The following is a 16,342-nucleotide window of genomic DNA, read 5'->3' as shown; positions in this document are numbered from 1 at the left end:
GTTATCTGTTTAGGGTACTCTAAACCATTATAGTTTGTCAAAATTGTCCTTTTAATTTTTTTCTAAGTAGCATGCTATCTGGATGGTGCCACATTTGTATTCACAGCACTTAAGAGCACAAGCAAGTCAGCTGTGCTACATGAAAGTCTTGTCTCAAATACGCCTACCTACCTACATACATACATTTGTGTTGGTGAAAGGGAGTGTCTGCACGCGTGAGCATGTGCACAATCAGTTCATAATGTATTTCGGAAACACTGCCCTTGTCTGGCAAGTACTTCCAAGGTATTAAATGTTCTACACAAGTAACTTTCCTGAGTAGCAGAAGATCTTCATTTTAAAAACTACAATCTTAGTTATATTTTCTTGTGTTTGAAGCCAGAATGGAAGTCCAGGAAAGTAAGGAACGCTGCAGGATCTTTGCATGTGTAGTAGTAGGTCTTCACTGTCTGCTGCGTCATTCCAGGCCCCAGTCAGCAGGCAGGTGCTGCAGGAACACTCACACAAGCTCAGCGTTAATCTAACATGTGTTTTCACAGGGCAATTTATGACATCTCAGGCTGTTTGACTTACTCCTTTTAATCTTCTCCCAGTGCCATTTAGGTTTCTAATTTAATTTTCAGACTATGTATTTTTCACTGCTTAAAAAACGTGAATACTTAAATTTCTTGGTTGCTTTCCACAGTCTTAGTTGTGTTGACATCCTACTAATTCTTTATAGAATTTATAATTACATTGGTATCTTAGGACAAATAACGGGAAACTGGACGTTTAAGTTGCTAAATATGAATAGCAATAGGTCAGATATTCCCACTTACTTGAGTTGCTGGAAAGCTACATGCAGAAAATAAACATTTCTAAGTGCTTTTCTTAGGTCAAAGAAGTATCATTTCTCTTTATAGACTTTTAATAGCAGTAAAACCTCTTTTGTGTGCAAATATTACTCAGAATTTCAGTTTTCCTGTTTGTAAATAATGTGGCAGTTGTCAGAGTCTACTTGCCATCAGAGAAGTAGCTCTCACCAGCATTGAGTTCTCAGTGGGCTTCAGTACTTAAAAATGCCCTTTGGTAATCGGGTGAATATCTCAGGTTATTGCTGCTGTTACTTACCAGCTCCAGTTTGGTTTTTAAAATAAGCAGCTTGCAAAGTGGTCAGAAGAAAAGTACCATCCTCACTTCTTTTTTAAAAGGTGAAATGGTCTTTGTCCTGCTCAGAAATAAAGGCAGTAGCCAGGCATCATGGCTTAGGAGGCCAAGGCCAGCATTGCACCAGCGTTGATGTAATCAACCCTGGACTGCTTAGGAAGACTTTCCCAAACACAAATCAATTAATTAATGAAGCGAGAGATCACATGCTTTGTCTCTTGGGAGAGGTTTGCTCTATCAAACATGAATGAGGTGAATCTTAAAAGAAATTTTAAACTAAAACTACAAAGATAGTAGAAGAAAACATAAAGGTAAATGTTGTGATTCTGGAATAGGCAGTATTTGCTAATACCAAAACTTAAAAAAAGAAAAAAGTCTGATTTGGACTTCGGTGCTTCAAAGGAGATTATTAGGACATTAAAATATAATCAACATAAAGGAAAAATTTTGCAAGCCCTGCACTCATAGAGGACTTGTATACAGAACACTTTTCTGTGGGTAAAGGGTAATTCACAGACAAATTACACACACTTACGAAGAGGGAACTTCAAACTAGGCTTCTGGAAAACTCAGTACATTTTCTTCAGCCTCACCTACTGAGCAATAATTAATACCTCTGAGGAAGCTTTTCCTTAAATGGAGAGATGTCTATTTAATTTAGAACTTTTCTCTTAGCTATGCATTTCCTTTTTGTGGTAGAGTTCCTGTTTCAGTATAGTTTCTAGAGCCTCAATGCTTAGATCTTACTTCCTGGAATTTTTCCCTCTGTCCTTAGGGAAATTCAGGGCTTGGTTTCAGCATTGCAGGAGGTACAGACAACCCCCACATTGGAGATGACTCAAGTATTTTCATCACCAAAATTATCACAGGAGGAGCAGCTGCCCAGGATGGAAGATTGCGGTATGTCTTAAACCTAATGTAAATGTGATGTTGACAAAAGACAGGGACTAACTTGAAAAAGGAACAGCTAATAACTAAATGTAGGTCAAAGCTCAAGCCACACTTAAATGACCAACTCGCAGATAATTTTCCTCTTTGTATTGTTTCCGTCTTTTATGCATGCAGTTTTGTCTTAGGTATTACAATACTTTGAATAATGCATTTTGATAGCTTAAATGGCTGTAAGCAATTTTTTAGGTGTCATGAGTTGTCCTTGGTGTCTACAGATAAACTCACAACTATTTCATTTTCTCTTTTGGGAACCAGTTACATAAGCTTACACAGAAATTTATATAGTGTTCTGTTTTAGAAAATGTCTTACAAAATTGATATTTCCTTGGACCGTACATTCTGGCATTTTTCCAATTTCTTTGGTTGGTCCAGGTTTTTCTTTATGTAATGGTTACAGAAGGACATGTTGGGAATAAGGATTTCATAAATCATCTTGGCTTAGTTTGTTAGTTCTCTGTGCAGCTCCTCAGATTTTAAACTGGACTTCCCGCTAGTATGGCAGATAGTATATTAGTATCTCAGCCATAAAAATTAGGAATTTGACCCTTTGTGCCTGTGTAACATTTACTTTCTAACCTGTTACTGCCCTTTTTTTGGGCAGCTTATGTGCAAATATATTCCTTGTTTAACCAAAGAACATACCCAAAGTACTAGTCACTCCTTTGGGTGTAAAATTTCTTTCCTCTACGAAAATTTAATTAGCAATAGAAACTTGTCAGGACCAACTTTAATATCTTAAGTGTCTCTGCTGGTTTGAAATGACTTCCATGTTTTCCTAATGGAGCACCATGCAGTCAAAGCCAGGACCAGAGCTAAGTTGAAAAAGCTGAGAATAGGAACAAAAATTTTTTTTAGTTACCATGTCAAATTATGTTATTTACATAGATGACTTTGAATTAAGTGATCTGATCTTTAAGTTCACATAAGTTTTAAAGAATAATTCCTTTTTTGTTGTTGTTGTTGTTTGTTTTGGTTTTGTTTTATTTTTGTGTGTGTGTTTTTTTGAGACAGGGTCTTTCTGTGTAGCCTTGGCTGTCCTAGACTCAATTTGTAGACCAGGCTGGCCTCGAACTCACAGCAATCCACTAGCCTCTGCCTCCTGAGTGCTGGGATTAAAGGCGTGCGACACCATGCCCGGCCCTGTAACTTCTTTTTTTAAGTTCTACACCTCAGATTTGAAAAAATAAAAATTTCATCTTGGCTAAGTCAGTTAATTGTAGTTTTGACACTATCCTCTGACCTTCAACTAGCTTAACTGACCTTAAGGTTTTTGAGCTTCATTTTTCTTACTCATAAATACAGGTCTGTCACTTATTTATGCCCTTAAGAGTGCTATATTACAGTTCTTCCTGCTTCATTTTATCTATGTATAAAATGGGTTTAAAAAAAAAAACTAGTATAAGTTCTTTTAAGGATTAAACACTAAGGAAGTACCTAGCATGTGGTTAGTGTCAAATGTTTGCTAATTTTATCAAATACCTTTGTCTATACATAATATTTTAAATAATTTATTTTTACTTTTTTCCCTTTGCTGTCTTTTGAGAAACTTATAAGCTGAAATTTAACATGTAGCTTCTTCATTTATATTTTCTGGAATAAATAATTTTTATCAAAAAGAAAAATTTTTAATTGATAAGGATAGAATATTGGTAATTAACGTTTTGATATATTGTTTTTCTCAGGGTAAATGACTGTATACTGAGAGTAAATGAAGCCGATGTTCGTGATGTAACCCACAGCAAAGCAGTTGAGGCACTGAAAGAAGCTGGATCTATTGTGCGATTGTATGTGAAAAGGCGGAAGCCAGCATCAGAGAAAATAATGGAAATAAAACTCATTAAAGGTCCTAAAGGTACATTGTAAATCAGAATAAGACATATTATTAAAAAACATGAGCTAAACTTTTTTATATTCTAAGACTATCATTCTTTTAGTCTTCTACAGAATTTCAGTTGGTTCTTAGAATTTTTCTGTTATTTTATACTGCTCTTTGTCTCAAGTAGAATTTTATAGAGTGGTTGCATTCTACCATGGTGGCAGCATTTGAAATGGTAGTATATTAATTTCCATGTACTATTCGCATTTTACTGTTCTGTGTATATAAACTGAAGAGTAATTTCTACGTGATGTTGTGTGTAGGTAGTGTTGGTGTGGGTGCCTGTATTCACACGCCCATGCATGCACTTGGGTAGGCAGTGTTGGTGTCACCCTCCACCTTAACCTTTTGAGACAGGTTCTTTTTCTGTTTAGTAGCCTGTCCTTAACAGTGTGAAACAGTAGGGAACAGAATCTCTACTTCAAAGTTTTGTAATTACATTTATTTATTTGGTGGGGAAGGAGTGATTTGCCATGGTGTGTATATGGAAATCAGGACAGTTTCCAGGAGTTAGTTCGTTCTTTTTACCTTGTGGATCCCTATGGTCAACCTATGTTGTAAGGCTGGGTGCAAAGTACCTTTGCCATTTGGTTCATCTCAGCAGCCTTCTAAATTTATGATAGATTTGTTTGTATCTGTTTTAAGTGTTGTTTGGTCGTGTGTAGTGCTTATATTAATTTATCATCTACAAAGTACTTTAAATGTAGAGTGTGGGTCAAATTAAAGGACACCTCCCACGCGCCGTGGATGTCATGGTACTTACCTCTGTAGTGAGGACTGGTAAGATGATTTCTAGTTTGAAGAATTTGATAGGATTGAGGATAAATAGAAATAGTAATTCTAGAACTTGACTTCCTAGAGGAAGTAGAATACCAACAAATGAAACACATAGAGAATTTGGTATTGAAGATGGTATTTCAGAACTGCAGAAATTGTTCTCAGATATTATTTCTCAGTTATTTCATTCTTTTTTTAAAAAAAATTATTTATTATGTATATAGTGCTCTGCCTGCATGTACACCTGCAGGCCAGAAAAGGGCACTGTATTCCCTGGAACTGAAGTTACAGATGGTTGTGAGCCATCATGTGAGTACCTGGAACCAAACCCGGGTCCTCTATAAGAGCCCCCGGTGCTCTTCACCACAGACTCCTCTCCAGTCTCGAAACTTAAGCTTTTTTAAAAGATTTATTTATTTATTATTTATATAGTATTCTGCCCACATGTGTGCCTGCATGCCAGAAGAGAGTACCAGATCTCATTATAGATGGTTGTGAGCCACCATGTGGTTCCTGGGAATTGAACTCAGGACCTTCGGAAGAACTGTGCTCTTAACCTCTGAGCCATCTCTCCAGCCCCTAAACTCAAGATTTTAAAAGCAGAAAACTAAATAAATAATTTTCTGTATGTTGGATTAATCACATCTAATTTTCATCCTTTTTCCCCCGGCTTTAATCACCTTATTGATGAGACTCTAAACAAGTGTATTCCAACCAGGTCTTGGGTTCAGCATTGCTGGAGGTGTTGGAAATCAGCATATTCCTGGTGATAACAGCATCTATGTAACCAAAATAATTGAAGGAGGTGCAGCACACAAGGATGGAAAGCTTCAGATTGGAGATAAGCTTCTAGCAGTAAGTACACTCAGTGTTCTACGAGTCGTTCAGATGTCTGCTTTTCCTAACAAAACTGGCTTTTCTGTTCTGAAACCACTTCAGTGATGTCTACGTGAGTTCTAGCCAGCCTTTGTTAAAACTGCAGTGATTTTTGGTATTACACCCTTTTCCTCTACCAGCCCCACTCTGATTTTGACTCTTCTGCTCCATCTTCCTCCATCTCCTCTCTTCTCTCTGCCCATCTCTCATTCCTAGTTAAAGACTTGAAGTCTTGCAATGCACAGTAGTGTTAAATCACAGTCTTAAGTTCACAGTGCGGTGTTATCATGTGGTTGTGGGGGCCTCATCTATTTATAATGTAATGAAAATCAGTGAAGTCATTACTCATCCCCAAACTAGAACACCAGTAGTTGTGTGTAATTTTTTTTCTCTTTCTTTTTTTTTCTTTCTTCCTTATAAATTGTTTAAACAGGATCTGGAGAGATGGCTCAGTGGCTGAGAATGCTTATAGCTCTTTCATAGGACTCAGGTTTGGAATTTGGTGCTGCTTTCCAAACACCTTCATGACACGTGTATATACACATAAACAAAGAAAAAACCATAAAATGATGATAGTAAATGTTTAATTGCATAAATATGTCTACATATTTTGCTTATTATTATTTGGAAACTCTTTTAGGCTACTGGACTATATGTAGTTTTTTTAATGCTTATTTTTTTTCTCACTTAATATGGTGTTACAGTGATTTCATATTTCCTAAAGGTGAAATCCATTCATACAAGATTTAACTGTGTTTATCCAGTGTTCATCAACAACCGCCTTGGTCCTCATGGTCACGAGGAAAATGGAACCTGAAGAAAAGCTAAAGTGCTGGTGAAGCTAACAGTCCTGTGAAGCGCAGAAAGGGAGGAGAGAGCTAGGCATGTGTCTCAGTTAGGCTTCCTGTTGCTGCAGTGAAACACTGTGACAACAGGCTTTGCTCATCTTACACTGCCATGCTGCTGTTTATTACCAAAGAAAGTCAAGACAGCAACCCAAGCAGGGCAGGAACCGGGAGGCAGGAGCAGACACAGGCTGTGGAGGGGTGCTGCTTACTGGCTTGTTTCACATGGCTTGCTCAGCCTGCTTTCCTGTAGAACCCAGACCACACCGGGAACCACTCACAATGGGCTGCACTCCCCTCCCCACCCCCCACCCCACCCCCACATTGATCACTAATTAAGAAATGCTGTACAGCTCATCTTATGGGGACATTTTTCTCAACTGAGGCTCCCTCCTCTCTGGTAACTCTAGTTTATGTCAACTTGTCATAAAACCAACCAGTACAACCTGTCAGACATGTTAATGCTTTCACAAGTGTGGGCTACGTCAGTCATGCCCAATCCTAACCAAAATAGGCTAAGAGGAGACAGAATGACAGCAATAGTAGTCAGGGCACTGTACTGTCCTTCAAGGCCTAGTGGCAGGAAGGCTCAGATAAATTGATAAGCAGACATAAAATGGGTGTAGTATAGTGGTAATTATGTCATTTCCACTTGAGTGTGTGTTGTAGTTATGGTAGAATTGATGTACGCTCTGGTGTATAAAGGCTTTATTGATGACTTCAGGATTGGTTTATTGGCTCATTGGGTAGTCCATTAGCAACATTACTAAGCAGAAAAGCCTACCGCCCATTGTCTTCTAGACACGCGTACAACGTTTTCAGCGTTAGCAGTTAGGCAGTGGGGAAAGGGAGAGAAGGGGGCACTTGTTGCTCTCACGTCTTCTTATAGCATAATTGCCAGTCTTTCCCTAAGGTGTGGGAGAAAAGTTTCACTGGAAATACCCACCTGCCAGTATAAGCAGCTTTGCAAACCCATTAGGTTTTCTCACTTTATGTATTCTTTATTCTGTATTGGGAGGCAGGGGTGTAGGTGTCTGTGTGCCACTGTGTGGCAGGACAGCTTCAGGATTTGCCTTCCGCTTTCTTGAGGCGGGGCTCTCCGTGTTCCTGCTGCTGGCTTGCATGCTCCAGGCTAGCTGGCTGATAAGCTTCCCGCTGAGTCCTGTTTCCACCTCCCATCTTTAGAAATGATGGCATTGCACATGTATATCACCACCACACCCAAATAGCTTTTTGTTTGTTGTTGTTGGTGGTGGTGGTTTTTTGTTTTGTTTTGTTTTTGAGTCCAGAGATCTAATTCAAGATGTCAGGGTTGTATAACTATTTCTTTTACCTACTTTCCCACTCTTTATTATTTGTCCGGAACCAGTATTGTTGGCAGGAAGCCAACAACCTATGTTGATTTTTCAAAAGCAACAGGACTTTTCATTCTGTCTCAAAACAAAACTTTAATACAGCCTGTACTCTCATAATTATGCTGAAATCATACAAGTTTGAAGTCTTATTTTAATTGGCTTTAACCTGGTACTTGATAGGCCTTCATTTTCCACTTTTTGCATTTAGCATAATTATTCTCTAATTTGATATCTTTCTTGATCCCACTCTCATGGCTCTCACTCCCCTTCTTGTTACTCTAGCTTCTACACATAGAGCTGACGTAGAACCCAGGGCTTGTGCTTTCTCCTGTTAGTGCTGACACTGTAAAGATGGATAAATGTCAGATAAGCTTGCTCAAGTCTAAAATTTTGAGATCCTCCTCTTTCTTTATACACCTTATCAGAATAATTTGTCAGCGTTTATGATACATATCTAATGCTAAATAAGAAACAGCATTTAATAACAAACCAATAGTCATGGTATTTGTGCATAGCTCCACAAACTGCAGAGGGCTTGATAGGAATAGCTTACTTTTAGTTTGTATTTTACAGTTCTCTGTAAAAGTAACTTTTATTCTTATTACTCAATTGTTGTCGGGGAGGCTTACTGCTTCCTCCTGCTAACCTAGGCCTAGCCCTGGAAGCTTCCAGCCTCCATACAATCTACCGTAGGCTTACAATGTTTTCGGCCTCTGAGACCCACTGTTCAATAAAGCTCACCCTTACTTGTTCTTTCTGAGCTCTGGGCTGCTGGTTCAACTCAGCTGTTCTGGCTCAAACTCTTCTTCCAGCTGACTTACTTAATCTGGCTTCTCTCTTGACCAAGAATTGCTCTGCCTGGCCTCAAACTAACTCACAATCTGCTCTTATCTTGTGGCTCCTTCTCATTCTCTGGCTCGTTCCCTCTTCACCTGAATTCTTTCTCTGCAATCCATCTCTATTACTTTCCTGGTAAAAACTGCCTCCTCTCATTGAAAAACTGCCTCTTCTCGTGAGAGTTAGACATATCTTATTCTGTCAAATCTTCTGGTTCATCATCTTTTCTGCCACTTAATTAGACATCACTTTCAAACATGGGTGCTTCCTTCTACAAACTAACTTTACCTTCGTTTGGGATTAAAGGCATGTATTACCATGCCTGGATCTAAACTTTTCTTTACCTGATAACTTGCTCTATACCTGCCTGGCCTTGAACTCAGATCTGTGTGCCTCTGTCTCCTGAATTAAAGGTGTGTTTGTATTCTTGCCAGAGCAGCCATGTTCTGAATTAGCATTCTTCTACATTTCTTCTTAAAAGAATTAAATTGTGCCTACAATAATCTATCCTTAAACGTGTAAGAAAGAAAGTTGAAGCTGAGAAAAGAAGCTAGAATCAAAATTGTCTATTTCATGAACATATATAAAAGATTTTCCTTGTATTATGGACACTAAAAATGGATATTTTTCTTTCCACACATCTTTGTTTTCTTTAAAACACTCGCTCATATCCCATATCATTTGGGTAATCATTTTCAAAAAGCATGTTGTAAAAATGTCTCCAAATATTATCTTTTGGTTATTTTCTTGTAGGTGAACAGTGTATGTTTAGAAGAAGTTACTCATGAAGAAGCAGTAACTGCCTTAAAGAACACATCTGATTTTGTTTATTTAAAAGTCGCAAAACCAACAAGTATGTATATAAATGATGGCTATGCACCACCTGACATCACGAACTGTAAGTGTGTTAGCCTAAGGCTGCTTAAATGTCTTATTTTCACAAATATGCTCTCTATAATATTACCAATATACTGTAATAAAAAAGGATTAAACATTATAAAAATACTATATAAACCCAGTGTTGGGGAGATGTAGACAGGAGGATCAGCATTACAAAAATAACTTAAGGCCAATCTGTCCTACAAACTGTCTCAAAAGAAAGGAAAGAATTGGCTGAAAAGATAGCTCAGCAATTAAGAGGCTCCAACTTTTGTTCCCAGCACCTCTTCAGGTGGCTCACAATCACCTGTAACTTCAGCTCCAGGGGTTCCAGTGTCTTTTCTTTTTCTTTTTCTTTTTTTCTTTTTTAGTTTGATTTGATTTGATTTTTCAAGACCAGGTTCTCTGTGTAGTCCTGGCTGTCCTAGATTCGCTTTGTAGACCAGGCTGGCCTCGAACTCACAAAGATCTACCTGCCTCTACCTCCCTGAGTGCTAGCAGTGCCCTCTTATGTCCTCCTCAGGCACCTATGCAGACACACATATACACATAATTTAAAATAAAAATCTTTTTTGTTGTTGGTTTTTTTTGTTTTTTGTTTTTTGTTTTTTGTTTTTTCAAGACAGTGTTTCTCTGTGTAGCCTTAGCTGTCCTGGACTCACTTTGTGAACCAGGCTGGCCTCAAACTCACAGTGATCCACCTGCCTCTGCCTCTGCCTCTGAGTGCTCAGGTTAAAGGCATGTGCCACCATGCCCAGCTCAAAGTAAGATCTTTTTCTTTCTTTTTTTTTTTTTTTTAATTTTAAGAGAAACTAATTCTTTTTTGTTTTTGTTTTTTGAGATAGGGTTTCTCTGTGTAGCCTTGATTGTCCTGGACTTGCTTCATAGACCAGGTTGGCCTTGAACTCACAGAGCCCACCTGCCTCTACCTCCAGAGTGCTGGGATTAAAGCTGTACGCCACCTCCCCTAGCTGAGAAACTAATTCTTAAATCTGGATTTTTTTTAATCTGCTAAATCATAATCTTCATAATAAAAATAATGTTCACCTTGATTCTCAAGCTTTTCTCTAAATAACAGTTACTAAAGGTATTTTGCAAATAATGCAGATCATGTTACATGCTTAAGCACAAAAATAAACAAGTACTTTATTCTGTGTATAAGGAAACCAATTCTCATGCTCTTGGTTGGTGCATTGACAATACTTTGAGAAATACTAACGTTTTCTCTAATACAATTGAATTCTTTTCTTAATGATGTTCAGCATTTCTAATCAACAGAAATGGTATGCTTCTTTTTCACAAAGAAAACACCTCACTACTTAAAATTCTTGCATGTTCTTGTGCATAAACTTTACATAAGGACTTTGTATATGCTTATTTGTAATTTAAAGAACAGTCTGGCTTGTCAGTTCAGGTATCAGTCTCATTTTGAATACTGCCTTTTTAGGACAGCCATGTGCACATTTAGAATAGCTCTTCCACAAACTGATAATTGCTGTCCTAGTTTTGAGGGAACGTATATTACAAATAGCGAGGTTACTACCTAGGAAAATATTAAACAGAAAATACTTGTATGAAATTAGTCCTCTTACGATAATGACATGGCATTTTTTAAGTGACAGTGCTAATCCTGACGAGTAGTGAGTAACAGGACTGCTGTTTGTTTTCTAAGCCTGGTGCAATGTCTGGCTGTTTGATTTTGCTCTTGTTTCCTGTCTGTTAATGAACTAACAGGACATTGTAAGACAATTGTAGCTCACCTTGGCGAGCTCAGCTTTATATTTATTACTGCTTTCCATCTCAGGCAGTTGCAGTTATGATTGTTAGATAAGCTTACAAATTATGTTTAGTTAGTATGTGAAATAAATGAATAATTTATTTTGTGGGGGTTTTTAAAGCATTTAAATTTATCTTGCATAGTTTTTGCCTTCCTAAGCCCTTGCCAGACCTTACGTCCAACTTACCTGCCTGTTCCCTGTATTATAATCATTTGAGTCTCCCTTACAGACCTGGCTTTCTTCGCTGAATCCTGTATTATCTTTCTTTACACTTTATTCACATTGCCATTCCTAGAGATGGTAGAAAGCTACACTAACTCATGTAAACCCTGGCTTTCTGGTGTCTTGATTTCTTGCTTTTTCTCCTGCCCTCCGTTTCAGCTTGAGTACTTAAGTACTTCTAACACTTCAGATCTTTTCAGTAATTGTCAATACCTTCATCAGCTCTAACAACTTTAAATCATTCAAAACCATCAGTCCAGTCACTGCTCTTCTGTTGGTTCAGCCTCGTTTGACCATCAGGTATTGGCTTCATTTCCTTGCCTCCTTACATCTCTGTTTCACTGCTGGGTTTTTCAGCTTAGGCTTTACAGTTTGTTGATGATATTTCTTTGGACTTCCTGTGCTTTTATCCTTCTTTCCCAACAGTGTTTCAACCAATTGTCTTCCTCCCTGCTCTTTGAATGTAGAATAGAGCTGGGGTTGAAAGTACTAAGATAAGGAAATTCTCTTCTGGAAGATTAAGGAGTAGTTGTCAAATAAAGGAGGAGAGGAAAGAATTCTTGGTGAGAGAATGAATAAGAAAAAGTACCAGGCAAACTTGAGGCTCCCTTTGTCAAGAGTGAAGAGATGGCATTAAATCTGCTTGTTCTTAAAAATACACACCTGTCTATGTATGTGTATTTAATGTAGTTATTTTAGATCTACTATTTGTTCTTAAACAAATGTCTGTACTCTTCTATTATGCTGCTTTTGCTTTCCTTAAAGGTATGTGAGATCTGTGTGTAGTTGTATCAGTTTGCTGACTTGTTTTCTTATTTTAGTGCGGTGTAGTATTCTATTATATGAACATACAGCAGGTTTGGGGTTTTTTTGTTTTTGTTTTTGTTTTTACTTTATACTGCTGGGTCATTTTCAGTTTTGATTTATAAAGAATATTGCTACCTTAGATGTTTTTGCACATGTCTGGTTGTGTGTGTGTGTGTGTGTGTGTGTGTTATCATCATCATCATTTGTTTGTTTTAGACAGAATTATGCTATGTAGTCCAGGCTGGCCTCAAATTCATGCTGCTCCTACCTCAGCCTCCTTGGTTCTGATTATATGTATGTGTTACCATGTTTAGCTTACATATTTTTCTTGGCCATATGCACCCCATTTCTCCTAAGAATGACATTTAGTGTTACAGAGCTAGTGTGAATGTATATGTATAGTCTTTAGTTGATAATGCTAAACAATTTACAAAGAATTTATGAGATCAGATGAGTTTGGGGTGGTATGGCCATAGACAAATTAGCAAAGTATTTGAAACATTTTGTAGTCTAATTTTTTGCATCTTCAACTCCTGGAATCATTAGTCTTTTTTAGTTATAGATGTTAATGGCTATTGTTGCTGTTAGTTTAATGATATGGCCTAAAAAATGTTTATTGTTAGGCTTATAATTATTATGGCAGTGTTATTTAACCACTCTCTCAATCAATAAAGACACAGACAAGTGCTGTATTTTAGAGTAGCCTTATCACCTAGGGCATAGGGCCTTTCATATCCTCTAGCCTCCATCCCATGCCATCTGCTTCCAATAATTTCTGTTTGGTATGCCTCCCATCCATAATGCCAAAATATTTGCTAAGGTTTTTCATCTGGGGCATTTTTTTCTTTGTGGAACTTCAGAGTTTCTCCTCTGGGCGCATGTGGCTCTTTCCTATCTCATGGCTATTCTCCTTCCTCCTCCATCCTGTCGGCTTCTCCCTTCCCAGATCCTCTCTGTCCCTGAGCCTATGAACCTTTGCCACATTCACTTTCTTCTGTTGCCCAGGTATCTGCTTTCTTTATTAGTCAAACAGAGAGGCAGTGTTAAACAGCAATACTCGGGTTGCGTGACAGACTCCACTAAGAATCTAGGGGGCAAGCAATTAACAAATAAAGCACCAGACTATAATCCAACAGGCCACGTGTTGATTTATTCATTAATCGTTTTCATCCTGATCTGTTGGCTTTTTGTTTGGTTGTTTGGTTGGGTTGATTTGGGGGTTGTTGTTGTTTTAGTTTTTTTGTTGTTGTTGTTGTTGTTTTAAGCTATTTTATTGGGTTCTTAGACCTCTACCACTCTTCCAATCCTCAACTCTAGGTAGGAAAGAAAGGTTAGAGGGGGAAAGGGACATAGACCTGTGTAGGCTACTTCCTGCTGATGGTGGGTTCATTGGGGCAAGTCCAGTCTTTATCATCAGAATATCCCCCAGTCCAGCAATAGCAAATGTAGCAGCGTGGGGATCAGCAACTGCCACAGGCCCTCTCAGGGCTCTCCAATTTATACCTTCTCCAGAGATACCAGAGTTAAACTATCTGCAGCCAGCAAGGATCACGCCCCAGCTAGAGCACAAGGCAAATCACAATCACCTGCTGTGAAGCAGCCTCTTATCTTAATCCTGAGATTAAAACAGAAAAATATTTATATAATATAACTGGGTTTCAAAAGTAACCAAAACTCTGACAACAGTATCTTTACTCATTTTTTCTGCTGACAAGAAAGGGCAGAATATTTATATTATCTAAAGCAAAACTAGAGTATTTTCTAGGTGATTAGTGATGTTCAGAAACTTTTGTGATTATTGCTTTGACTAACATCTTCTATGACAATTAAATTTTTTTGTGTGTGTGCACACATATGTGCATGTAGGTGTACATGTGAGGCTAGAAGTCAATGTCAAGTGTCTCTGTCACCTTGCACCCATCTTTTGAAGGTCTCTCACTGAATCTGGAACTCATAGATTCATCTAAGCTAAACAGGCCACTGGATTCCACTGAACTCAGCTTTCCTTATGTGTATGGTGGGAATCCAAACTCAGGTCCACATACTTGTATGGATAGCACTTGATTGACTGAGCTACCTCCCTGACCCTGCATTTTTCAGTTAGTATTGTCTCTTTCTTTAAAATGTTATTTTATATTTTGGGTAATCTGAACAACCACTTGTGTCTTCCAGCTGCACATAGCCTGAGCACCACTGTCCTCTACTGCAGCCACTCTGCTCACACCATCTCTCTCTGAAGCAAATCTTTTCCATGATTCGTTATTTCAAAACTCACTGAAATTATTTCCCAGCCTACAGTCATAAGAGGGAACTTAAAAGCTTTATAATTTTATCTAAACCTGATGTGTTCTGATTTAATTTTTTTTATATGTAACATATTTCAGTATTGGAAATATCATTAAAAGTACCTTAGGTTATTTTGTAAAAGTCTATGTATTCACCCATGTGATTTATATATAAATTTCAATTTTTTTCATGTTCTTTAATTTTTTCCTTTGTCTGATGACTGAAATAGCCTCCAGGTGTTAAAAAGAAATGACAGAGGCTGCATAGATGGCTCAGCGTTTAAGAGCACAGGCTACTTCTCAGTTCCCAGCACACATCAGCTCACAGCCATCTGTAACTCCAGTTCCAGAGGATCTGGCACTTTCTTCTGGCCTCTACAGACATCAGGCGCATACTTGGTACCCAGACATATATGCCAGCAAAGCATCCATTCACATAAAATAATTAAATTTTAAAATGAAAAGACAGTACATATCACTGTCACAATCTCAACTCTAGAAAAACAGTATCTCACCAAGACTTCTGTAGATTCACATTATTAGGTTAAGAAAGCTAATTTTAGCTAGCCGGTGGTGGCTCACTCCTTTAATCCCAGCATTTGGAAGGCAGAGGCAGGTGGGTCTCCATGAGTTCGAGGCCAGCCTGGACTACAGAGTGAGTTCCAGGAAAGCCAGAGCTGTTACACAGAGAAACCGTCTTGATAAACAGAACAAAAAGAAAAAAAAACTAATTTTTACTCCTAATTTATAGTTTATTTTTTAAGTTTTAAAATTGCATAAGGAGGCTGGAAACATGGCTCAGACGTTAGAAGTACTGCCTGCTCTTCCAGAGGTCCTGAGTTCAATTCCCAGCAACCACATGGTGGCTCACAGCCATCTATCATGAGATCTGACGCCCTCTTCTGACCTGCAGGTGTACATGCAGGCAGAACACTATATACATAAGAAAGAAAGAAAGATCTTTGTTTTAAAAAAAAAAACTGCATACATTTTATTTAGAGATTATTTTTTCCTTTATTCTGTTAACATGATAAATTACATTGATACTGTAACTTATCAGGGAATTCCTCTGTAAATACTTGGAATATCTATTGAGATTTTAGTTCAGAATTCAGTTAAACTTAGTAAATATGGGATTGTCCATTTCTTATCATTTATTATCTCTGCATAAAAGAAAATTGGATCACATTTGATTTAAGAGGCAATTGTCAAAGATTAGGGGAAAGAGATTTTCTGGAAGAGGCAGTGCATAAGTGTATACATGAGCAGATGCTAAAGGTAGGAAACAGTTGATAACTAGGTAGGAAAAATCTTCTGGCAAGAATATTGAAGGAAATTATTGATAATTATGGAAGTTTTCCTGAAGTAAAGAGGCACGGTCACTATTTCTAACTTAGAAAAAGCTCTCAAATAGAGATAACCAATGTACAGTGTGTATGGGGAGGGAGTGCTTGTTGCTAATGACAAAAGCCCATCAGCATATCTGACGTAGTTTCTGGCACTAGAGTGGTCATGGTGTTCTATCTTCTCACCTTCCGCTCTCGTCCTTTTCTGTTAAACTCGGCATCTAGCCCCAGTCTCTTCTCACATTCACTTCAAGTTCTCCTACTTCTTTTCTAAACCTTGGAGGTCTTGGGTCATTGGTTTTGATATTTCATAATAAATTGGGTTCCTTTGTCCTATGGGTTTTTTGTTTTGTTTTGTTTTG

General features: G+C 37.9%; 1 protein-coding gene across 20 annotated transcripts in view; it reads left to right on the top strand.

The window, feature by feature from the left end:
- Positions 1–16,342, top strand: part of DLG1 (discs large MAGUK scaffold protein 1) — a 192,588-nt gene that overhangs the window by 112,587 nt on the left and 63,659 nt on the right. For all 20 annotated transcript variants that reach the window (XM_084800885.1, XM_084800884.1, XM_084800902.1 and 17 more), the window contains 4 exons: positions 1,922–2,046; positions 3,780–3,949; positions 5,469–5,605; positions 9,417–9,561. In XM_084800885.1, coding sequence (XP_084657011.1) covers positions 1,922–2,046; positions 3,780–3,949; positions 5,469–5,605; positions 9,417–9,561 — 577 coding nt within the window. The remainder of the gene's footprint in view (positions 1–1,921; positions 2,047–3,779; positions 3,950–5,468; positions 5,606–9,416; positions 9,562–16,342) is intronic.

This window comes from Acomys minous, assembly GCF_964271855.1.
Source record: "Acomys minous genome assembly, chromosome: 11".
NCBI lineage: Eukaryota > Metazoa > Chordata > Mammalia > Rodentia > Muridae > Acomys > Acomys minous.
This window is presented reverse-complemented; position numbering and strand designations above follow the sequence as displayed.